The following is a 21139-nucleotide window of genomic DNA, read 5'->3' as shown; positions in this document are numbered from 1 at the left end:
TTTTCGGATTAGCTGATTATTGTAGGTTCTATCCATCGCTACACGGCAGTTTCACGTTGCGATCCCCACTTGAGAAGGGATTTTTGGCGTATCCTGAGGGTCAAGTGTATTGCGTTTTCATGTCTGCAATGTGTAAATAAATGACAACATGCTCAATAGATGAAGAGCGATTATTTATGTTCTTTTTAACGGAAGGTTAAAAACTTGCTTGAAGGTCTCGTTGTTTGTGTTCACCAACCACAATCCCCGCCCCCTATTATGCAAATCAGTCCTTGACGTCGGCGGAAGTCATCCCGACGTACGCTTTCCCCCGACGTGACTTTAAAGGCGCTTTTCCGAACCGTCGCAGTCCGGAGCCGCTGCTGTTCGGAACCGGAGTTCGGACGGAACAATTTATTTGGCCCGCTTGGACGAGCGGAACCGCAGCGGCCTCGGAAGCGAAGGCTGCTCGACGACAACAACACCCGGCGAGGTGAGCCCGGCCGTGGGGGAACTGGTTGTGGGCAGCGGACTGAGGAGCTTTTTGTAACCGCTATGGAGGCGCCCCGGGCGGCTGCGGCATCTCGGGTTGCTGCGGCAGTGGGGTGGAGGAGGAGGACGAGAGGAGGAGTACTGTACTCTACCAAAACAAAAACAGTCACAGGAAAATCCAGAAAATAACCAAATTAGCTGTATAATTAGCCTATTTTCGTTAGTATTAGAGTTATAATTAGAATAGGCTTTATTTTCATCGATAAGGACGTGCTTTGTTTACTACGAGATTAGACGTGCCACTCCAGAGTAAACATGCAATTCAAGACTAAATCATTTAAAAATGACACAGAAAAGGATATAAGATAGGCAATATTTACAATGTCGACGGTTGTAAGTTATAAGTGCATCAGAAATGTAGTCATCAACACACCCCAGAAAATCATCAGCTGCTCACTCCCAGTCGTCACTGACTCAATACCATTAGAATCTTTTTTTATCAATACACAGGCAAGATATTGTTTTTTTTTACTGTCTTGTGTGCTTATTTTTATCTTGTTATGCATGCTAATATAATAAATAAAATGGACCGTCTCAGAAAATAAGAAAATCACAATAAAACTCTTTATTTTCTGTAATGCTAGTGAAAAAAGTAATCATTTTATCATTTGGATAGTCTTTATTGTCATCGATAACAGAGTAGTATACATTGTTTACCAAGAGATTAGACGTGCAACTCCAGGATAAACACATAATAAAAGATTCAATATGTAAAATAAGGAATACTCGAGAATATCATATATACAATATTTACTAAGGAGTGCTTATAGGGTGGTCTAAGTTGTTATTGCATCAAAAATACTGAAATGACACTTAGTAATCAACATAGTCTGCAAATCATCTGCTGCTCTTGGCCCAGTCATTGACATTAACAGCAGCATTGTGCAAAAATTGGAATACATAAATAAATTATGAATATACATTTTTTCAACTCAGATTAAAGACCATACAAATAAATGTGACTTGACTTGGACCCAGCGGTAAGTGCATCAGGAAAATTGTGAAATGACATGTAGTTATCAACTCAGCCCAGAAAATCATTGGCTGCTTTCTGCCCTGTCAGTGAAGTTAACAGCAGCATTGTGCATGAAATAATAATAACGAAATAAAAATTAATACGCATTTCTGAATAAATAGACAAAATGTTTTTTCTCAGTCTTGTGTGCTTTTTTGGGGGGATTTGTGTGCTACTAAACACAGGACTATCTCAACAAATGAGAATATTGCGCTAGCTTTCTTTATTTTCTGAAAAGCAATGTGGTTAGCGCTTGTGCGGCACAGTTCATGTCATGGGAACCTCCTGCGTGGGTTCAAATCCAGCTCCAGACTTCCTGTGCGGAGTTTGTATGTTCTCCCCGTGCTTGCTTGGGTTTCCTCCGGGCACTCCGGTTTCCTCCCACATTCCAAAAACATGCATTTCAGGTGAATTGGCTGGTCCAAATTGTCCCTAGGTGTGAATGAGCGAGTGAGTTGTCTGTCCCCGTGTGCCCTGCGATTGGCTGGCAACCAGTTCAGGGTGTCCCCTGCCCACTGCCCAGAGATGGCTGGGATGGGCTCCAGCCCCCCCCGCGACCCTAATGAGGATAAGCGGTACGGCTGATGAGATGAGATATTTTAATATTTGTATTGTCATTTTTGTCATTGATAATGACTCTTTACATTGTTTACACCAAGATTAGACATAGTACTCCATGATCTTAATTTCTTAAATGACTAGATAAATTTAAAATAACATAAAAAAAGAATTCTGAATAATGTTTGCTAGACTATTTAGAAGGGCTGAAGTTGTAAGTGAATCAGAAAGAGTGCAATAAAACCATTGCAATGACACATAGTCATCATCACAGCCCAGGAAATAATGGGCTACTCTCTGCCCAGTCTTTACCAGTTCACTGACATGAGCAGCAAAACTTTTGAATACGCAGGCAAAGCATGGCTTTTTCAGTATTGTATACTCGTTTTGGTCTTCTTCTTCTTGTTGTACTAAATAAATACCGGACTCTCTCCGAATATGAGAACAGTGTATTAAAGGTCTTTATTTTCTGTAGTGCAAGAAAAAGTCATTATTTTAATATTAGAATTAAACTTGTCTTTATTGTCATTGGAATAACGTAGTGAACATTTTTTATAATCTGGCACTCCAGGATAAAAAAACCATAGTAAAGATCAGATAAAAAGTTGTATAGTCTACTAGTATACCTTTCTTTAGTTTGGATTGTATCTCACCTCGCTTGTTTTAATTCCTTGCTCTCTAGACATCCACAAAAGAAAGTTTCAGGACTGATTTTTAAGGTTTTTTTACGGGTCTGTCTCAGAAAATGGGAGTATTGGAATAAAGTTCTTTATTTTCTGTAATGCAAATTTAAAAAAAGACATTCTTGATTCATTACTAATCAACTTAAGTGTTTTATTGTTTTAATTTCGCTAGTTATGGCTTACAGCCTAATAGTACTGTATACCTTTTCATAATATTCGGATATTTTTAGATGGTTTAGAACTAATCAGCAATATTAAAACAATAAAAGACCATATTACGTATGTAATGAATTCAGAATATATGATATTTCTTTCTAAAATTGCATTACAGAAAATGACTATGACAATGTTCTCATTCTCCAAGACGGTTGGTTGGTTGGATCCATTAACTACTAGGGTAGTAGGGGCACTATTTTCTGTGGTGTGTCTTGGGCAAATACAGCCTGGTGGTACCCATCCCTCTCCAGGCAGTACTGCTTAATAAATATATAACTGAATGTTTGCAAACTGTCTGTGCAACGAGTGCTGCATTGCACAACTTGTTTATTAATGTGGTGTGTGTTGTTTTACTTCCCTTTTGTTTTATTTTTTCTCCTTGCAGGTGCAGAGCAAGGACAGCTCGTACTGAACGATATTGATGAAGCTTTCCAATTACTTTTGGTAAGTTTTTATTCTTTTTTTTATATTGCACAAAAAAGGTGCTATATTGAATCTAAGTGGATGTTTTTTATAATGCTGCATGCAAAATTGCATTCAATTCAAAAGGTGGGTTGCAAATTTATTTTGGTTTACTTGACGGCTTTTGGTTAGCAACAATGGCTTAAATGGGATCGTAGTAAAGGAGTTTTTAAACTTCACTAGATTAGATAAGTAATCAACCCCCTAAAACGATTAAAACACGCCGTAAGCAAAAGAAGGATTTCAATTGATATTATTTGTATTGCTTTCCCTGTGATGCTGTTTTGGTTACCAAAATTGGCTAATTGAACCAAAACTCTATAAATATGTTTTCCCCATAAATATTAATTAAATACGTTTTATATTCCTTCCAAATATTTATGACATTTGCACTTTATGTCAAGTATGCAGCAATAGCATATACAACGTAAAGCAACACAAAAACATCAAGTAAAAAGTAGCAAGATAATATTTTAAATGCAAAAAAACAATAGAAAATGGACAGAAATAGTAAAATCTGGGAAAGACATTTTTTCGTGAAATTAATTTGTTAGCCAGATAATTTTGCTCAGTTCTATTAGCTTTTTATTCTTTTTGTTAACTTTTGTGGTTATATATATATATATATATATATATATATACTCTTATCAAAATCCACGACACAAATAGTCCATTAAATTGTTATGAAAAAATAAGTAAAAGTAAGTAAGAATAATTACAATACTTTTGTTGAATAGCACTAATAAAAGCGTGTGTAAAATGAAAAAACTCCAAAAATAGGATTAGGAAAATATTTAACAAATAAAAAAAATAACAACAAAATCAATATTCAAGTTAAATGTTTTTGTTTCATCATCATTTTACTTAATTCTATTTATTTCATTACAATTTTATTGTTTTTTTGTGTTGTTGTTTTTTAAAATAGGTTTTTCTTGTTTTTCTTTTCATTTCAATCTATGACCAAATTTGTTCTGCTGACGTCTGCTCTCAGTAAAAACCACCTGAGAATAATGGATTGTGGCCAAAACGGTGCAGTTAATTTTGTGCTGGCCAGAACGGCACACCTTTCAAGAAATGTGCCTTTTCCCAGTCCTCACGCGCAGCAATATGGGATTGGGAATAATGGATCACAGCTGCACAAGTGCAGTTCATTTTAGGTGGAAGCAACAGCACAAAAAGAGCTGCCAGGCCTGATGAGAGTGCACTCTACCAGTAATGGATCCCTCCTATTCTCTTTTCCTTATCATTACCTCTCTTGGGACCCTTTATTATCGGCAAAGGGGGCAATAAAATGCACTAAATCACAATCAATTCTCAAAGAAGCTGCATTGTGATTTAGTATTATCATTATTATCATCAAGTGACCGTTTTGCATAACCATAGTCCGAATATGAAAGCGCACACTACTTTCCATTCATGACGACAGTCAGAAGACTCCAAATTGTGGTGATGAAGGCTGTAAGCTAACCGCAAACATGAGGAGGGCTACAATACCAAATAGCTAAACGTGTCTTGTATTGTGCGTGTTGGTGCACTAGCGGTTTTCTCCACTTCCTCTGGATGAAATATTTGCTGACTTCCGAGCGCCGCTGAGTCAGCATCGGACGTGAAGACGAGCACTCGATGCATCCTGGCACTTGTCGTCACATGAGCGCTCGTGAGCTGCAAGCTGGCTTGTAAACATATTGTTTACGTGCTTGGATTCGTACCAGCTTTGTCTATAGCAGGGGTCAGGAACCTATGGCTCACGAGCCATTTATGGCTATTTTCATGTGTACATCTGACTAGGAGAAAAAATAGAACCTGCGCAATAATACACTGTATATTTACATGCATAGCCGATTGATGCCGAGACATCCTGAATACTACAGGGTCAGTCCAGTATATTTAGGGCACAGTCTCAACTACAGTTTACAGTCATGGTGTCACACCAACAGACATCATTTTGGCTGTAAATCGCTAAAGAATCTATTATATGGAAGCTCATTGAACAATCTATGTTCATTGTTAGGGCACTTTATAATGAAAAACCACAGAACAAACTGAAAACATCCAAGAACTCTGGCAAAGCACCCTAGAACAATTTGATTTGGTGACCGCATAAGAATAGGCAGTGCGGCTGGGTGATTAGCGTGCAGCCCCACAGTGCGGAGGTACAGGGTTCATGTCCAGCTACCGCAGCCTCCCCCGTGTGGACTTTGCATGTTAGTTGGCCGGTCCAAATTGTTGCTCGGTGTGAGTGAGCGAGTGAATTGGCAGTCTTTGTGTGCCCTGCGACTGGCTGGCAACCGGTTCAGGGTGTCCCGTCCCCACTACCCGAAGATTGGGATGGGCTCCAGCACCCCCGCGACCCTACTGAGGATAAGCACCAGAGGATAAGCACTGAGGTACAGATAATGGATGGAGGGATAATTATGATAATTATTGTTATCATATATTTATGATTTCACTTTTTATTTTTTCACACATTTTCGAAGTTTAAAGTATAATGAAAACACGTTTCTAAGTCATTCAGGTCATTTCCTTTTGAATATTTATATTAATAATTTTCTCAAGTACTTTTACAATTCTGCCATTTGTTATTTTTATTTATCTACTGTATTGTGTAAAAGTATAGAAGAAAACATTTCAAGTCAAATCACATTTATTCGTATAGCCCTTCATCACAAAAATGCCTCAAAGGACTGCACAGGATTACAATGACACCATCGCCTGATCTTAAACCAACATGCGGGCAAGGAAAAACTCAAAACCTCGGCGTATGGAAAACAGAAACCTTGAGAAGGGGCCTCACAAGTGGTAATCCCCCTTCCAGGGTGACCAGGGTGGAATAGATTTAGCATTGGGTAACAGTACACAAACATAGTAAACATTAATAAAAGAGAACATTAGGTAACAAGTTTAAATTTGTCCAAAAAGTCCATAACAGCAACAACGCAGCTTCCCATCTCTTTTAAAAATCTATTGTAATAAAATGATACTGTACTTGGAAATTATGAATAATACATTAAATGATTAATAATAAAATACTGTATTATGAAATCACTTATTTACTTAATTTCTAAAATTGTTTTACTCACAAACTATAAAAAAAAACTATGTAACGGCGGAACATTGTCTGCCAATGCAGGTTTCTTGTAACATTTTCTTTAGTATATTAGTTTTCTTTTTGTGTATTTTTTTAAAATAAAAGGCATGTACAATATTGTAATAAAATGATAAATAGGAGTTGTAGAAAAATAATAACAATTAATAAAATGATGAATAAATCATACACAGAAATACATTGTTAAACAAATCCGGAATCATCAAAATAAATATTTAAATATAATATTTTCGAATGAATAAAACAAGGTAAAAATGAATGACAAGGAGCAACATTTTCCACCATTGCACTTTTTTTGGTTGGAATGCAAAAAAAATCCAGCCAATCAATACTTATTTATACCAAAGTCATAATCCAAAAACGGGAAGTGTCACTCAAAAGTACCCAGCATGCCCTGCTCAGCATGCCACATGACCACCGGGCATCATCTCCGATCCTCGTGACACCGAAACTCGGCAGTGGACAAATGTCATCTTCCTCTTTTTTTTTTTTTTTTTTTTGACGACCTTGCAAAAAAAATCAGACCGTGTTTTTGACATTGGAAACTAAGTCACCATTTTCCGATGTAATTCTGCTTTGGGAGGGCGACAATGAAACATGGCACTACGTACACAAGCGCGTGAAAATCACCTGCTCCATTTCCCGCTGGTGCGAATTTTTCTGCATCAACACGGTGGCGTGTGGGTGTCGTCTTTTTACATCGGCTCTACCAGTGTTTCTCAACTTGTGGGTCGTGGACCCGATTTTAGTTTGCCTTGGCGAAATATTTTGCTAAGAAGAAAAACAAAAACAAAGAGTCAATTACAACAGTTAATGGCGATTGATTCTAATCTTAGCAAGGAACGAGTTCAAATGCCTTTTGAGTCAAATCCAACCTTCACACAGTCCAAAACAATGTCACGGAATGCGGCCGGTTCTGTCTGAAAGAAAAGGCTCCTTGCCGTCACAGGTCTTTCTATACTTCACGCATAAGTGAATGCTAACCCAGTTATCATTTCTTCCTTTTTGCAAATTGTTTAAAATTGCAATCAAGTTTGACAAAGTGTTGCAACTCTGAATAAAAATTCTTTATTTTACCCGAAGGTAACCGTCTAAAAATGTATTTGACATCGTGGAACAAGGCTTTCTTAAACACCCAAAAGAATGAAATGACACATCTGTCTTTGGCAACAGTCGTTTAGCACGGATACACAGAACTTGACTGATGAGTTGTCCGTTTCTATGCCGCGCCGATTATGCAACAGGCGCTAGCGTGTCTTTAGCATGTTTTTCCAGTTACTCCTGTATGAAGACCATATTTACCTGCGTTTAGTAGTCACAATAGTAGGTTAATGAATCCGTTAACTGAGAGAACTACCCTGGCATTAAAAGCATTCTTCATTGCAAGCAGAAGGAAAACAAATGTAACACTAATTTCAATTATATATTTTTAGCTAACTAGCGAGCTTAGTCAATTCGATTTCTTGTAATAATAATAATAATAATTTCCTTGTATTGTCATTCTGTGTAACAATGTACACAGAACGAAATGTCGATTACACCTGACCCGTTGTAGCGAGCCGATGCAGCCGCAGCCAACAGAGGGCGCCGCCAACCACTTTTTAAGTCTTAGGAATGACTCGGCCGAGGCGCGAACCACCGACCTCCCAGTCTCAAAGCGGGCGTTGTGTATGACCTTTGGCGTCACAGTACCTTAAACATCACGCGTCATTACCAATATTGTTTTATAAACATTTCCTTAACTAACCAAAACGTCAGCACCACGTTTACAGTCTCAATTGTTCAGACGTTTAATTCTCTTTTTTAAATTGGGATTATCTTTTATATAATTTTTATTATTATGTACATATTTTATATTTTGATTACATATTTATCTCAAGTTGATCAAATGTAAAAAAAAAATTGAATAGAATGCAATTTTATATCATTTGTATACTTATAATTTGGCTTAGTTTCTTTTTTTTGACACAAGTGCCACTTCCTTACGTTTGATTACAGAATATTTCACAGACGCTCGCTCGTTCCTCTTGCGGGAGAACAAACGCGAAAAAAAAAGTTTCGAGCCGAGAGTCAACACTGACTCAGTCAAGCACGTCGTGCTCCTTCTCTTATTGTTTTCTTTTTTTCTCTGGACAAAGACGAGTTTCAACACACAGGGGCTGCAGATAAGAAATCGGCGTGCAAGGAGCCATTGCGATAGGTGCACTGAGTCAAAATGAAAGACGCTCCACTCGGACAAAAAAAAAAAATATCGCCTCAAGTCACATGCTTGTTTGTTAATCTTCCAGGAATGACATAACTACTTTAAGGACTACAGACACGGCTTTGTCAATAATATCATTCAGAGAATTTTCATAGATAAAACTGCAAATTGTGCTAACTATGTTAAAGAAATGATAACTCATACATACTGTATATAACATTGGTTTTGTTTATTTTGTGTATAAAAAGTAACAACAAAGTTCTGCTAATTTACTTGCTAGCTTAGGTGCTATCTGAGTTGGACAGACACTGAGTGTCTATTTCTTTCTGTCCTTTCTCTTTCCCACTCTGTGTTTCTCCCTCTCATTTTTTCGCTCATTCTTTGTCTCCCTCTCTCTTTATCTCTCTTTATTTCTCTCTCATTTTTATTCTCTCTCTTTCTCCTTCTTCCACTATATTTTCCTCTCCTTTTCTCTCTCTCGCCCTTTCCGACACGCTTTAGCTACAGTATTTCTCTCTCTTTGTTTCTCTTACTCTCTATTTCTCCCAGTTTCTCGCTCTTTTCTTTTTCTCTCTCCTCCCTTTTCTTTTTCTCTCTCCACCCTTTTCTATCTCTCTCTCTCTCTCCCTCTCCCACTCTATCCATTTCCCTCACTTTTTCTCCCTTTCCCACTCTATCTATTTTCTCTTTTTCTTTCACTCTATATTCCTCTCTCTCAATGTCTTGCTCTTTTCTTTTTGTTCTCTCTCTTTCTTTCCCTCTCTATCCCTTTCTCTCTCTTTCTCTTGTAAATGCTTTCTCTCATTCTTGCTCTCTTTCTTTGTTATGCTATTTTTCTTTTTCTTCCCTTCATTCCCTCTCTTTTTCTCTTTGTAAGTCCTTTCTTTCTTTCTTTCTTTCTTTCTTTCTTTCTTTCTGTTTTTATTTTTATTTTTTATTTTAATGTTTGAAAGTTTTCATTCTTTCTTTCTTTCTCTTTCTTTCTCTTTCTTTCTCTCTTTCTTTCTCTCTGTCTGTCTTTCTTTCTTTCTCTCTGTCTTTCTTTCTGTCTATCTTTCTTTATTTTATACTCACTCTTTCTCTCTTTCTTTTTCTCCCTCCTTCCTATCTTTCTCTCACACTTTAGCTCACTTCTTCCCTCTCTTTCTCTTGCCTGTTCTCTCTCCCTCTCTGTCTTTCTTTGTTTCTCTCCCTCTATTTTTTTTCCTCTTTCTTTTTCTTTGCTTTCATCTGCCAGTTCTGGCCGCTCGAGAATGTTTTTCCTATCTTGTTCCCCCCCTGAGTTCAAATGACTTTGGCACCCTGGTTTAAATGATTTGAACAAAAACTGCTAGCACGGGTAATATTATTTATAGGTAAAGGTTGCCAAACCTTGTGTATTCCACGCGGCTGGTCCCGGATCCTGTGGCATTCGGACGATTTAGCATTGATTTTGTCACAGTTAATTAATATTCATTTTAATTTAATTTTTGTGTAAAGACAAAACGCAAAACGTTCTCGTTAAGGTCACTATTAATTAGTTAGCAGCTGCTATATTGAGCCCGGTGCTAATCTGAGTCGGCCGGTGAGAGACTTTTGTAAAAGATTAATTCTGGTTTCTGTTGCCCCTCGGAGGACTTCTAAATCATGCATGCATAAAACAGAACGTAAAATTAACCTCCCTGGATGCTAACCACCTTAGCGTGGTAGCTACGTTTAATCTTAAAGTCAGAATGTCAATCCATGTAGACAGCAGGTAGATTACGTCATCATTTCTAACTGCCGGTGTTGGCGTAATCCGTGAGTTATGGTGACGGGATTTGCCATGGACGCCGGTGTGCACGTTGTGGTGCATGTGCCACCTCCCCATCTGCTTATTGCCACCAGAATATGGATAGTTCTACCCTCAAATATACAGAGAAACTGATTAAGAAAGTCATTGGATCGAATGAAGAGGTTTTGTCCTGGATTGTTCCAATGCTAGAAGGTCTAAACATGGTAGTTTTCTCTGCCCTAATACAGCAAGTTTAACCTTTACAATATCCCCGAGGATACACTGACCTCATGACATTTTCACTTTACAGTGTGTAGTAACAGTTTCGGCACCTCTCTACGGCATTTTCCCCAACGACATCAACAATAAATAATTTTGCGTCTCTAAGATGTTCGTCTGCCATTGGTCGAGATGCTAGTGTGCTAGTGGTTTGCGGCACAGCATCATGAAAATGCAAATATGCTATTGGCTAAACCACTTTCCTCAATGCCTTTCTCTTTCTTCAGTTTGTAAAGACTTAGCGAGTCGATATAATAATCGTGTACTTTTTGTACTGTATTAATTGGCTGTGGGTCCCAAGACTTGCAGTGATGCTAAAGGTAGATGTACAAACATGATTACCATGGAAACATAGCTTGTGATTATCAGGAAATACAAAGAAGGAAAATGGCTCCCCTTGACCATCGCTAATCGATAATTGGTGATACAATACTGTATTTTTTGTTCTGTATCTCGAATATTCGGTCTCTGGGAATTGGAAGTAATCTTATGTTTTTTCATCTGTGAAAAATATAACCCGGTAAGACGAGTCAGAATCTGAAAAAATCCGGAGCAATTGTCTAGGACAGTGTCAGGTTTTATTGGGTGTGGTAAAGTGACGACTGTAACTCGATAGCTGACTGCGGCTTAAGGCAAGCAAAAACAGAGGCACTGAAAAACAAGACAGCTGCCAAAACAAAAGAACATGCTAGCTAATGTTAGTTATAGTTTTTGCGATGGAAACTCTCAAACCAAAATACTTGAGGAACATTTTTCAAAGGTAACATACTATAATCGGATTCGGTTAGAATTGGCCTTAAGGCATTGTAAATATTAGGTCGCGTGGGATTTTAGTGCACGTATGATCAGGTAAGGCCAAAACACAGGAACATGCTTGCTTATGTTCGTGTTAGCTCTGCCACATTTTGTTTGTGATAGAAATGCTAAAAAAAAAAAACACTTGACAAACATCTTCAATGCTAACCCGCTAAAATCTGTATCAATTAGCAATAGCATCGGTGACATGTGTGCTTGGCTAATGCCAAAACACAGAAACTTGCTTCCTAATGTCTGTGTTAGCTTTGCAACGTTTTGTTAGCGATAGAAAAGCTAAAACAATAACACTTTACACACATTTTCAAACCTGACACGTATTGGTGACATGTGAGCTCGGCTAATGCCAAAATACAGTAACGCACTCGCTAATGTTAGCATTAGTTTTGATACGCTTTCAATGTGATGGACATTCATTGGAAACGCTCATACAAAATGATTTGAGGACAATTTTTCAAAGCTAATTTGCTAAATTCTGATTGAATTATAACAAGCATCAGCAGTATATGTGCTTGGCTAAAATAAGCGTTAGCTTCGACACCCTCAAAAAGAAAGACTTTAGGGCCCTTTTTCAAACCCATACCACTAAAATCAAATTCAATTAGAATTAGCATTAGCATTGGCGTTGTAAGTCTTAGGTGGCGTGTGTTTGTTGTGTTTTTGTGCTCAGCGAATGCATAATCACAAGTGAAAAAAATGTGTTCGCTCATATTACCATTAGCTTAGACACACGTACTCGAAACGCTCAAGCAGAAAGACTTTGGGACGATTTTTTTTTAAAGCTAAACCACTAAAATCTGATATAATTAGCATTAACATTGGTGCTGTAAGTCTTGGGTATTGTGTGTTTGTTGTGTTTGTGTGCCAGCTCATGCAAAATCACAAAAACGTGTTTGCCAATGTTAGCATTAGCTTCGACAAAGATTTCCTGAAAACCCTCAAACATTCAATTAGCATTAGCATCAGGGTTGTAAGTCTCAGGTGGCGTGTGTGTTTTGTGCGTGAGCGCTCCGCTAATGCCAAAGCTCTTAAGGGATTTTGGGGAAGGACCTTGACAACAATGAACGCACGTGCGAGTGGAAAGGGTTAGCAATAATAAGAAGCAAAATGTGATTTGAGGATAAGTAGCCTAGCGACATGCTAGTCCTGGTTTGGTAAAGTTCAAGGCCGGGCGCAACAGTTTGCCGGGCTGAAAATAAACACAAGGTATACTATTTTGAAGAGCGCTAACTCTTGTCTGACATTTTGTGTGCGTGGGGTTGCGTTCTACGTTTGGAAAGGAGAGAAGCGGGTTATGTAATCCGTCAGGGTCACAGAAAACAGCGTTTATAAAATATTAATGACTCCACCGAGCGCTTCGTGAATCCTAATGACAAGAGCGCTCAGAGGATTGAGTGAAAGTCAGAAGAAAAAAACCCGAGTGCATTAAAAAAAAATTCTCGCAGCTTGAAGGATTGCTTTTCACTCGGTTAGCAGTTGGCTGACGAGGTAGCTTCAATCTTTTAATGTTTTGTTTTAATTGAAATGCTGCGGTTTTGTTGTTTTACACTGTAAATACATGTTAAGGATCAAAAGCCAGCTCACATTGATGCTAGTTGTTGCCTAATTACCATTAGCGCAGTTTGTTTCTTCCTTTGTCTGATGGGACTTTATCGACAGGCAAGCTTACGTTAGTGCTAAAGCAACATGACTATTGCTTGACACGACTATTTATTTTTTTTGTAAACAATTACAACAATTAAAACCCCAGTGCGTATTCTTTTAGCACTAGATGGCATTGTGTTGTCTGGCACGGGCGAGGACCAGTAGCATAGAGAACAGCGTGGCAGCTGGATGCTGGACAAACATGGCACCAAACTTGGTGTGGATTCTACTATGTTAAAAAAATACATATTTTTCAACCTATGATAGTTCTTTTTTTTTGCTTAGTATTAAAATCAATGTTTTTTTTACTGAATGAAATGTTTTTGTTGATTTGTTGTGTAGGAGGCACTTATATCACACACTGTCCCTTTAACTTTCATACATTATTGTCGACAAGTATTTGCTGTCTTTGTAATTTTCAGCTAGAGCTAGCAAAGTTAGGTAGGATATCCAGGTTTGTCTTTTTTTCATTTAGGTTGAAATATCTTTAAATAATTGATATCTTGCTGTAAAAAATACAAAATAAAAACAGAATAAAATAAACAAGAAAATTAAATTATAAATAAAAATGAATGTACTACATAATTGAAAATATAATAATAAAATAATGTCTATAAAGATAGTTTAAGAAATCTATTGAAAATGTATGAAAATATAAATAAATTAGTATTAATAAGTAAACCATAATAAAATACATACATATAAATCTAATATTAAAATTATAAACAAATAATGTTGTTTGAATGTGAATGCAAAATACTAATCTATAATTAAATAGATACATGAATACAAATGAATTAAATAAAACATATCTAAATATCAATGGATGCAAAAAACAAATGATATCATGTTTAACACATCTTTAGCTACCCCCAAATAATTTCTATAATAAAATAAAAGAATGCAAATCTATAAATGGATAAATAAATTCCCAAGGTTTCTTCATATTCTTCAAGTTGAGGTTTTTGAGTTTTTCCTTGCCCTCATGTAGGTTTTAGATCAGGGGATGGTGTAGTAATAATTTGTGATTTGCAATAATCTGTGGTCTGTGCAGCCCTTTGAGACTCCTTGTGATAAAGGGCTATACAAATAAACATGACTTGACTTAAATAAATATAAATAAATGAATACAAAAAAATAAACATAATATCTAAATGTAAATAATGAATACATATGTACAAACATACAAATACATTTAAAACTAATTAAAAAAAAGATTTTAAAAAATCAAACAATATTTTTTACACACCACAAAATAATGTCTATAATAATTGAATAAACAGAAAGAAATAAATAGACACAAAAAATAATCTCTCAAAGACAAAGCCACTTATTTGTCGTCTGGCGATTCTTAGAGACGCCCCTGGGACGTTGGCCAACTTTTATCTTTTATCGATTTTTTTTACCAGAAGTATTAAAAGTGTCTCGTGCACCCAAAGATTACAAACAGAAAAATGTCCTTTTCTTATCCACTATGAATACACAGCTTTGTTGATTTAATCAATTCACTGCCTTTTTTGTACGTCTTGGCTTCAAAGTTAAATATTTACGACAACAATGAATTTGCGAAATGAAAAACAAACAAACAGTTTGGTTCGGAAATGTTTGACTCAGTGTTGAAAGGATCCAATATAAGTTTGAGACTTTTCGGGTAAAGATAGAAAACAAGACAAACTTTCTTTTTTTGTGTACTCAAACCCGTGTCTGCAATTTCAAATCAGATGACAACACGCGACCTAGTGGAAATCAAAGCCCACAATAAGATAACGTGAATGCGTTTAGTGCTATTGATAATGGACGTTGAACTGGAGATTTTTATTTTTGTGGAATGGTTATGAACAAGTTTAAGTTATTGACCTTATACGAAGTTAAGGGGGTATGATTGTATTGCTTTTATAGATCAATATAGCTAGCTATCTGTCTCTAGCCATCTGTTTCTAGCTATATTGCTATCCATTTAGCTGTATAGATAGCCATCTCGCTGAATAGCTATCCATTTTATCAGTCTCTGTATTTTTTTACTTAGTTACTTACTTTGCAAGCTATCTGATCCCATTTAGCTATCTCGCTAGCCATCTAACTATCTAGCTAGCAGTTTAACTATCTAGCTAGCATCTAGCTAAATAGCTATTTTTCGGTCTTTGTATTTATTTTACGAAGCTACTTACTTACTTACATTAACTTTCTGAGTTAGTTAATTCAATTTACCTCATGGTTCATGATACGCTAGGGTCGCAAGGGCACCAGTTCTCGTGGTGTGTCTTAGGCATGTAGAGCCTGGTGGTCGCCCATCCATCCCCAGGCTCTTTTTTTCTCTCACCCAAAAAGAAAACCAAACTATAGAAAAACTACAAAAATACCACTACAGTAATACTAAAAAACAAAACTACAGAAATATTACAAAACTACTAAAGACATACTGAAAAAAATACAACTACAAAAAACTACCATAGAGACACTACAAAAACACTACAGAAATTACTACTATGGAAATATTTTAAAATAATTCTAAGGAAATTTTAAATACTACTTCAGAAATATTATGGCAGAAATACTACAAATACTGCTATGGAAATACTTCACTAACACTTTTACAGTAATTCTACAAAAATACCATGAGTCATACTAGTAAACAAAAATATTATTACAGAAATACAAAAAATAGTACTACAGTAATAGTGAGGAAATACTACAGAAATACTACAAAAATACTGCTGCAGAAATACTGCAAAATACTACAAAAACTACACTACACTAATACAAAAAATACTACAAACGTAAAAATACAGATCTGGTCATATTCCATTGGTTACTTACTTTGCTTAATTACTTTATTAACGCTGCTTACTTTACTTACTTACACAGTTACTTTAACTTTCTTGGTTATTATATTGACTTACTTAGTCACTTTAATATTCTTAGTTACGTAACCAATTTACTTTACTCGTTTACTTACTCAGTTACTTTAACATTCTTAGTTACTTTACTTTTTTACCTAATTTACTTACTTATTTACTTAGTCACACTACTTACGGTACTTATCTACCTGAACTTACTTTGCCTTACTTACTTATTTACTTTAACTTTCTTGGTTACTTTAAATCACTAACTTTACTTAATTAATTTAACTTGCTGAGGTACTTAAATCACTTTACCTACTTACTTTAGCTTACTTACTTACTTACTTAAGCTAAGTTACTTTACCACACGATACTTACTTTACCTAACATTACTTGTTTACTTACTTGACCTTACCTACTTAACCTGCTTTACCTCATTTAACTCATTTGCTTGCTTACTTACTACATACTTTAGCTTACTTACTTAAGCTAACTTAGTTACTTCAGCATATGTTACCTTACAATACTCACTTGACTTTACTTACTTTGCTTTACCTCATTTAAGTTTCTTACTTTACCCTATTTACCTACTTTAGCTTACTTACTTACCTGAGCAAACGTACTAACCTTAGCAATTACAGTTCATGTGGTGTGTCTTGGGTAAGTACAACCTGGTGGCGCCCATCTCTCTCTCTCTCTCTCTCTCTCTCTCTCTCTCTCTCTCTCTCTCTCTCTCTCTCTCTCTCCAGGTGTTTTTTTTTTTATTTTTTTTTTTTGGGTAGCGGTTAGGCTTCACTCTCATGAAACAGTATTGGTTTCCTTGGTTACCAGTAGCTTCCGAAGTCTCCTGACCTCACTCAGATACAGCACCTTCACCATCTGGTTGCTGTTGTTTTTTTGGGTGTAAAACGTCACCCTGCTCTTTAGAGATGAGCCATCCAGTTTCAACTTTAGCGTACTTTACTTAAATTAACGTACTTTACTTATTTACTTGACCATACTTACCATACTTACTCACATTACCTTATGCGTGTTTCCCATAAGATTTTGTGAGACACCAGTGGCTGAACAGTAAAGGGGAGTCTGGGGGTGTGCCCCTCGCATTGCCCATTATCCTACTATATTATACAAGCCTTTATTTTTTCACTTTATAGTGAACTTATAACCAATTGAAACTTTTTTTATACTGAGCAACTTTAAAGTCAAGCAACATAGAATCCCCGATTCCCTGAACTACAAAGCAAAATAAAAAATGGAAATATTAACTCTTAAGTGCTATTAAAAAAACTTGGAAATACAATAACTTTTAACTACTTGTCAAGGCAAGTCAAGTCACATTTATTTGTACAGCCCTTAATAACATAAATGTCTCAAATGACTCCACAGGATTACAATGACACCATCACCTGATCTTAAACCAACATTCGGGCAAGGAAAAACTCAAAACCTCAGCATGAGAAAAACCAAACCTTGAGAAGGGGCCTCACAAGTAGTAATTCCCCTTCCAGGATGACCAGGGTGAAATAGATTTAGCGTTGGGTAACAGTACACAAACATAACTTTTAACTACTTGTATTTACAATTCAACTTCCTACCAATGTTGACTGAAACAACACAGAACCTCTGCAAAACACGCGAAAGTATACATTAGAATGTGTATCCCAAGAATATCATTAGTCTTTACTGAATATTGGCATTTAGGAAGACAACGGTCTAAGCTTTGATGGTCCGATTTAGATTCTTCTGTCAGAGATTGACAATGCACAATGTTTTGGAGCCATTAATATAAATGAAATGAGTCCAAATAAGGATCATTTTCCTGCTTTGATTTTTTTTGTTTTAGTTTCCTTTTTGTCCTCCGTATTGCAATCTCTCTTGAACCGATCCCGTGTCGGATGTGTTGCTGGGGCAGTTAACCCTCAAACCTTAATTTGTAAGCTTAGTTACTTCATTTTCCTTACCTATTGTTGAATGTTCAACTCTCATTTTGTCGTCCTCGCCCTCTCCAGATTCATCAGCCAATCGATGGGGATTTCACGAGGTGCTCCGCCCTCCTTGGGCTGCCCCTCCGCCCCCACCTGTGATCCCCCCTCCGACCACGCCCGCTCCCTCCAGCGCTCCATACAGAAAATGACTCTGCAATTCACATTATGGTCTTCTATATGGATTTTTACGCCTTGTAATAGACAAAAACAAAAGTAAGGAGACCAATGACCCACAAGCCATAAACGCACACAAAGACGCATGGACACACACTTGGACACACACGCACACACAGGTACACACAATCATGCATCCCATGTAGAAAGTTGCACAAACTTTTGGATGTCAAGCGCTTCATTTTTCTGTGAAAATTCAGTCGCTTCCTTCTTATTAATCGAGGAAATTCTGAAGCAAATCAGATAAAAGTTTTCTTCTTTTGAGGAAGTTTAGAACGCTGCAGGAGTTTTTATTTTGTAGGATAAAAATTGAGTCCATGCCAGCCTTTTCTTCAAAGAAGCACTTTAAAGAGTAATATTAGGGATCCGTCCTTGCCCCCCCCTGAGGCGCGCATGCCCCCGCCAGCCATGCCTCCCCAGAGTACGGGCACTGACGCCATGCAGGTGGGATCGCTGGTGCCCCAGGCCAAAAAGGAAGACTCGGGTGTAGACGAGGACGGAGGGGCGGAAGCGGGCGTCGTCCCCGGCAACAACAACGGCTGCGAGGAGTTGGCAAGCGAGGGCTCCATCGAGGGCATCCCGCTAAAAAGATGGCTGATGCACGGGGCCATCATGTTCGGACGGGAGTTTTGCTACGCTATGGAGACGGCGTTGGTCACGCCTGTGCTGCTGCAAATCGGTAAGTATTGGTGTTCATTATTTGATTGACAATTACCGGAATGTTTACACCCAATATGAACGAGACAATAACTGATTTTGGTCGTTCATGGGATACACGGTAATACCTTGTTATACGTGCACCTCTAAACACCAATATTTCAATATGATTTTATTTGCGACAAAAATCTTGCTCGCTATATGAAGGAAAATCCAGGTCACGAGCAATTCCAGAAGCTACCACTAGAGGCCGCTCACACCAGCATCAAGTCATTCCAGTTTGCACATGCATACGACTACAAGCAAAAATAGTGTGCCGTAAACATTTTATGTATGTATGTTAATTTTCAAGTTACGGTAACTTTAAGTGTACAGTAAGTGCTCATGTGTCAACAGTCTTTCGATCTTGTACCCATCAACCTCAGCCAATTACTCCCCTTATTAATGATTGCAAATCCTCCTTATGAAGCAATAATAAACACTACAAACACAACGCGGCACCTATTTACTCATGGAAAGACAGACTATGTAAATTACTCAACAATATTAGCGATATACGATGAAGTTGTCATCTGCTACCTGTGACCGAGAAGATTCAGATTACAGCCGAAAAAGGCAAGTCTAGGTCGGTCTTTTTAAAAAAAAAAAAAATCATCACGTATTAAAATTGTTTTACAGTGTACACAATTATCAAAATTATCTTGATAATAATTACTTTTTATATTTGTTTTATACAGTTTTATTGAAAAACATTACGTTCGGATTTTAAAGTATTTCTTTAAATGATGTAATAAACTTGGCGGCCTCAGTGCATCGCAGGTTGAAAATATTCTGCGATGCATTATCCCTCATCCCATATTGCTGCAAGTAGGGGCTGGCAGTTCCCGATATCTCTCTGACCCCATGGCTGTTTTTTTGCCATTCTGAACGTAACCTGTTTAGCCGCGATCACTTATCCCCAATTGCATATTGCTGCAAAGGGACCTGCAGAGCATATTTTTTGTCAGGCCTTTCACCTCTTATTTGCAGTTATTTCCCCCTATAATGAACTGCACTGGTTCGGCTATGATCTATTGTCCCAAATCACATATTGCTGCAAGCAGAGACTGGCAAAAGGGACTTTTGTCTGGAGGCGTGCCGTTCTGGCCCACCTAAGTCAAATGCCGGTTATGGCTCCAATCCATTATTGCCGATTGACTTTTGCTGCGGGCAGTGGGTAGCGCGTGTGCGGCACAGTTCTGAGGTCAAGAGATCGAACCTTCCTGTGAGGAGTTTGCATGTTCTCCCCATGCTTGCGTGAGTTTCCTCCGGGCACTCCCACATTCCAAAAACATGCATGTCAGGTTAATTGGTGGGTCCAAATTGTCCCTAGGTGTGAAATAAGTGAATAAGTTATTTGTTTCTGTGTGCCCAGCGACTGTCTGGCAACCAGTTCAGGGTGTTCCTTACCCACTGCCTGAAGATAGCTGGGATGGGCTTGGCACCCCTGCGACCCTACTGGGGATAAGCGGTGTAGATAATGGATGGATGGACTTTTGTTGCGAGCAGGAGCCAGGATAGTGCTTTGTTTGGTTTGGGTCGCTGAAGCGTGCCATTGTGGCCCATCTAAAATAAACTGCACTGTTTTGGCCGCAATCCGTTTCCCGCACTCGACTATTGCGGAGAACACAGGCCTAGAGGGCAAATTAGTGTCATTTTCCACCTAAAATGAACAGCACCGCTGCAGCCCCGATCCATCTTCCCACTACTGCTGTGATCAGGGTGCATGTTAAAAATGCTTTACCTGATTTTCGCATAAAGAAGAAATTCTGGTTGCCATCAACTGTAATAAAAGAGGGATAACAGTAGTTTATTTTACTTCAAAAATACGTCATTAACACATGACATTTATTCCCCTGTATAACAAAAAAGTTTGAGCAAGCACAACAAAAACAGGGAAACTCCTTTTGGCAGACTAACGCAGGATTGCGCAATTGTTGGAAAAGATGTGAACGGGATTCTTGCAAGAGAAACTAAATATCCTCAGCAGGTCTCGTCTAACTGGTTCCAATTATGTTTGAGATTTTGTTAAGAAAGGTGGAATTTAATTCACAGAAAATACATAGAAACAAATATCAAAAAAGACACTAAAAGTATATGCTACGAGTTAAAAAAATGTTGTCATTTCCACAATCTAATCCAAATTGTTTTGGAAAAAACAAGAGTATCTGTGTTGTCTCT

At 37.5% G+C, this 21139-nt stretch overlaps 1 protein-coding gene across 1 annotated transcript in view; it reads left to right on the top strand.

The window, feature by feature from the left end:
* Positions 1-298: 298 nt before the first annotated feature.
* Positions 299-21139, top strand: part of LOC148370815 (polyamine-transporter SLC45A4-like) — a 47140-nt gene continuing 26299 nt past the window's right edge. Inside the window, exons 1-3 of the mRNA XM_088328587.1 lie at positions 299-472; positions 3389-3447; positions 18113-18941. Coding sequence (XP_088184713.1) covers positions 18656-18941 — 286 coding nt within the window. The 5' untranslated portion in view covers positions 299-472; positions 3389-3447; positions 18113-18655. The remainder of the gene's footprint in view (positions 473-3388; positions 3448-18112; positions 18942-21139) is intronic.

Source organism: Urocampus carinirostris, chromosome 2, assembly GCF_059441175.1.
Source record: "Urocampus carinirostris isolate Australia breed hairy pipefish chromosome 2, RoL_Ucar_1.0, whole genome shotgun sequence".
NCBI classification, from domain to species: domain Eukaryota; kingdom Metazoa; phylum Chordata; class Actinopteri; order Syngnathiformes; family Syngnathidae; genus Urocampus; species Urocampus carinirostris.
This window is presented reverse-complemented; position numbering and strand designations above follow the sequence as displayed.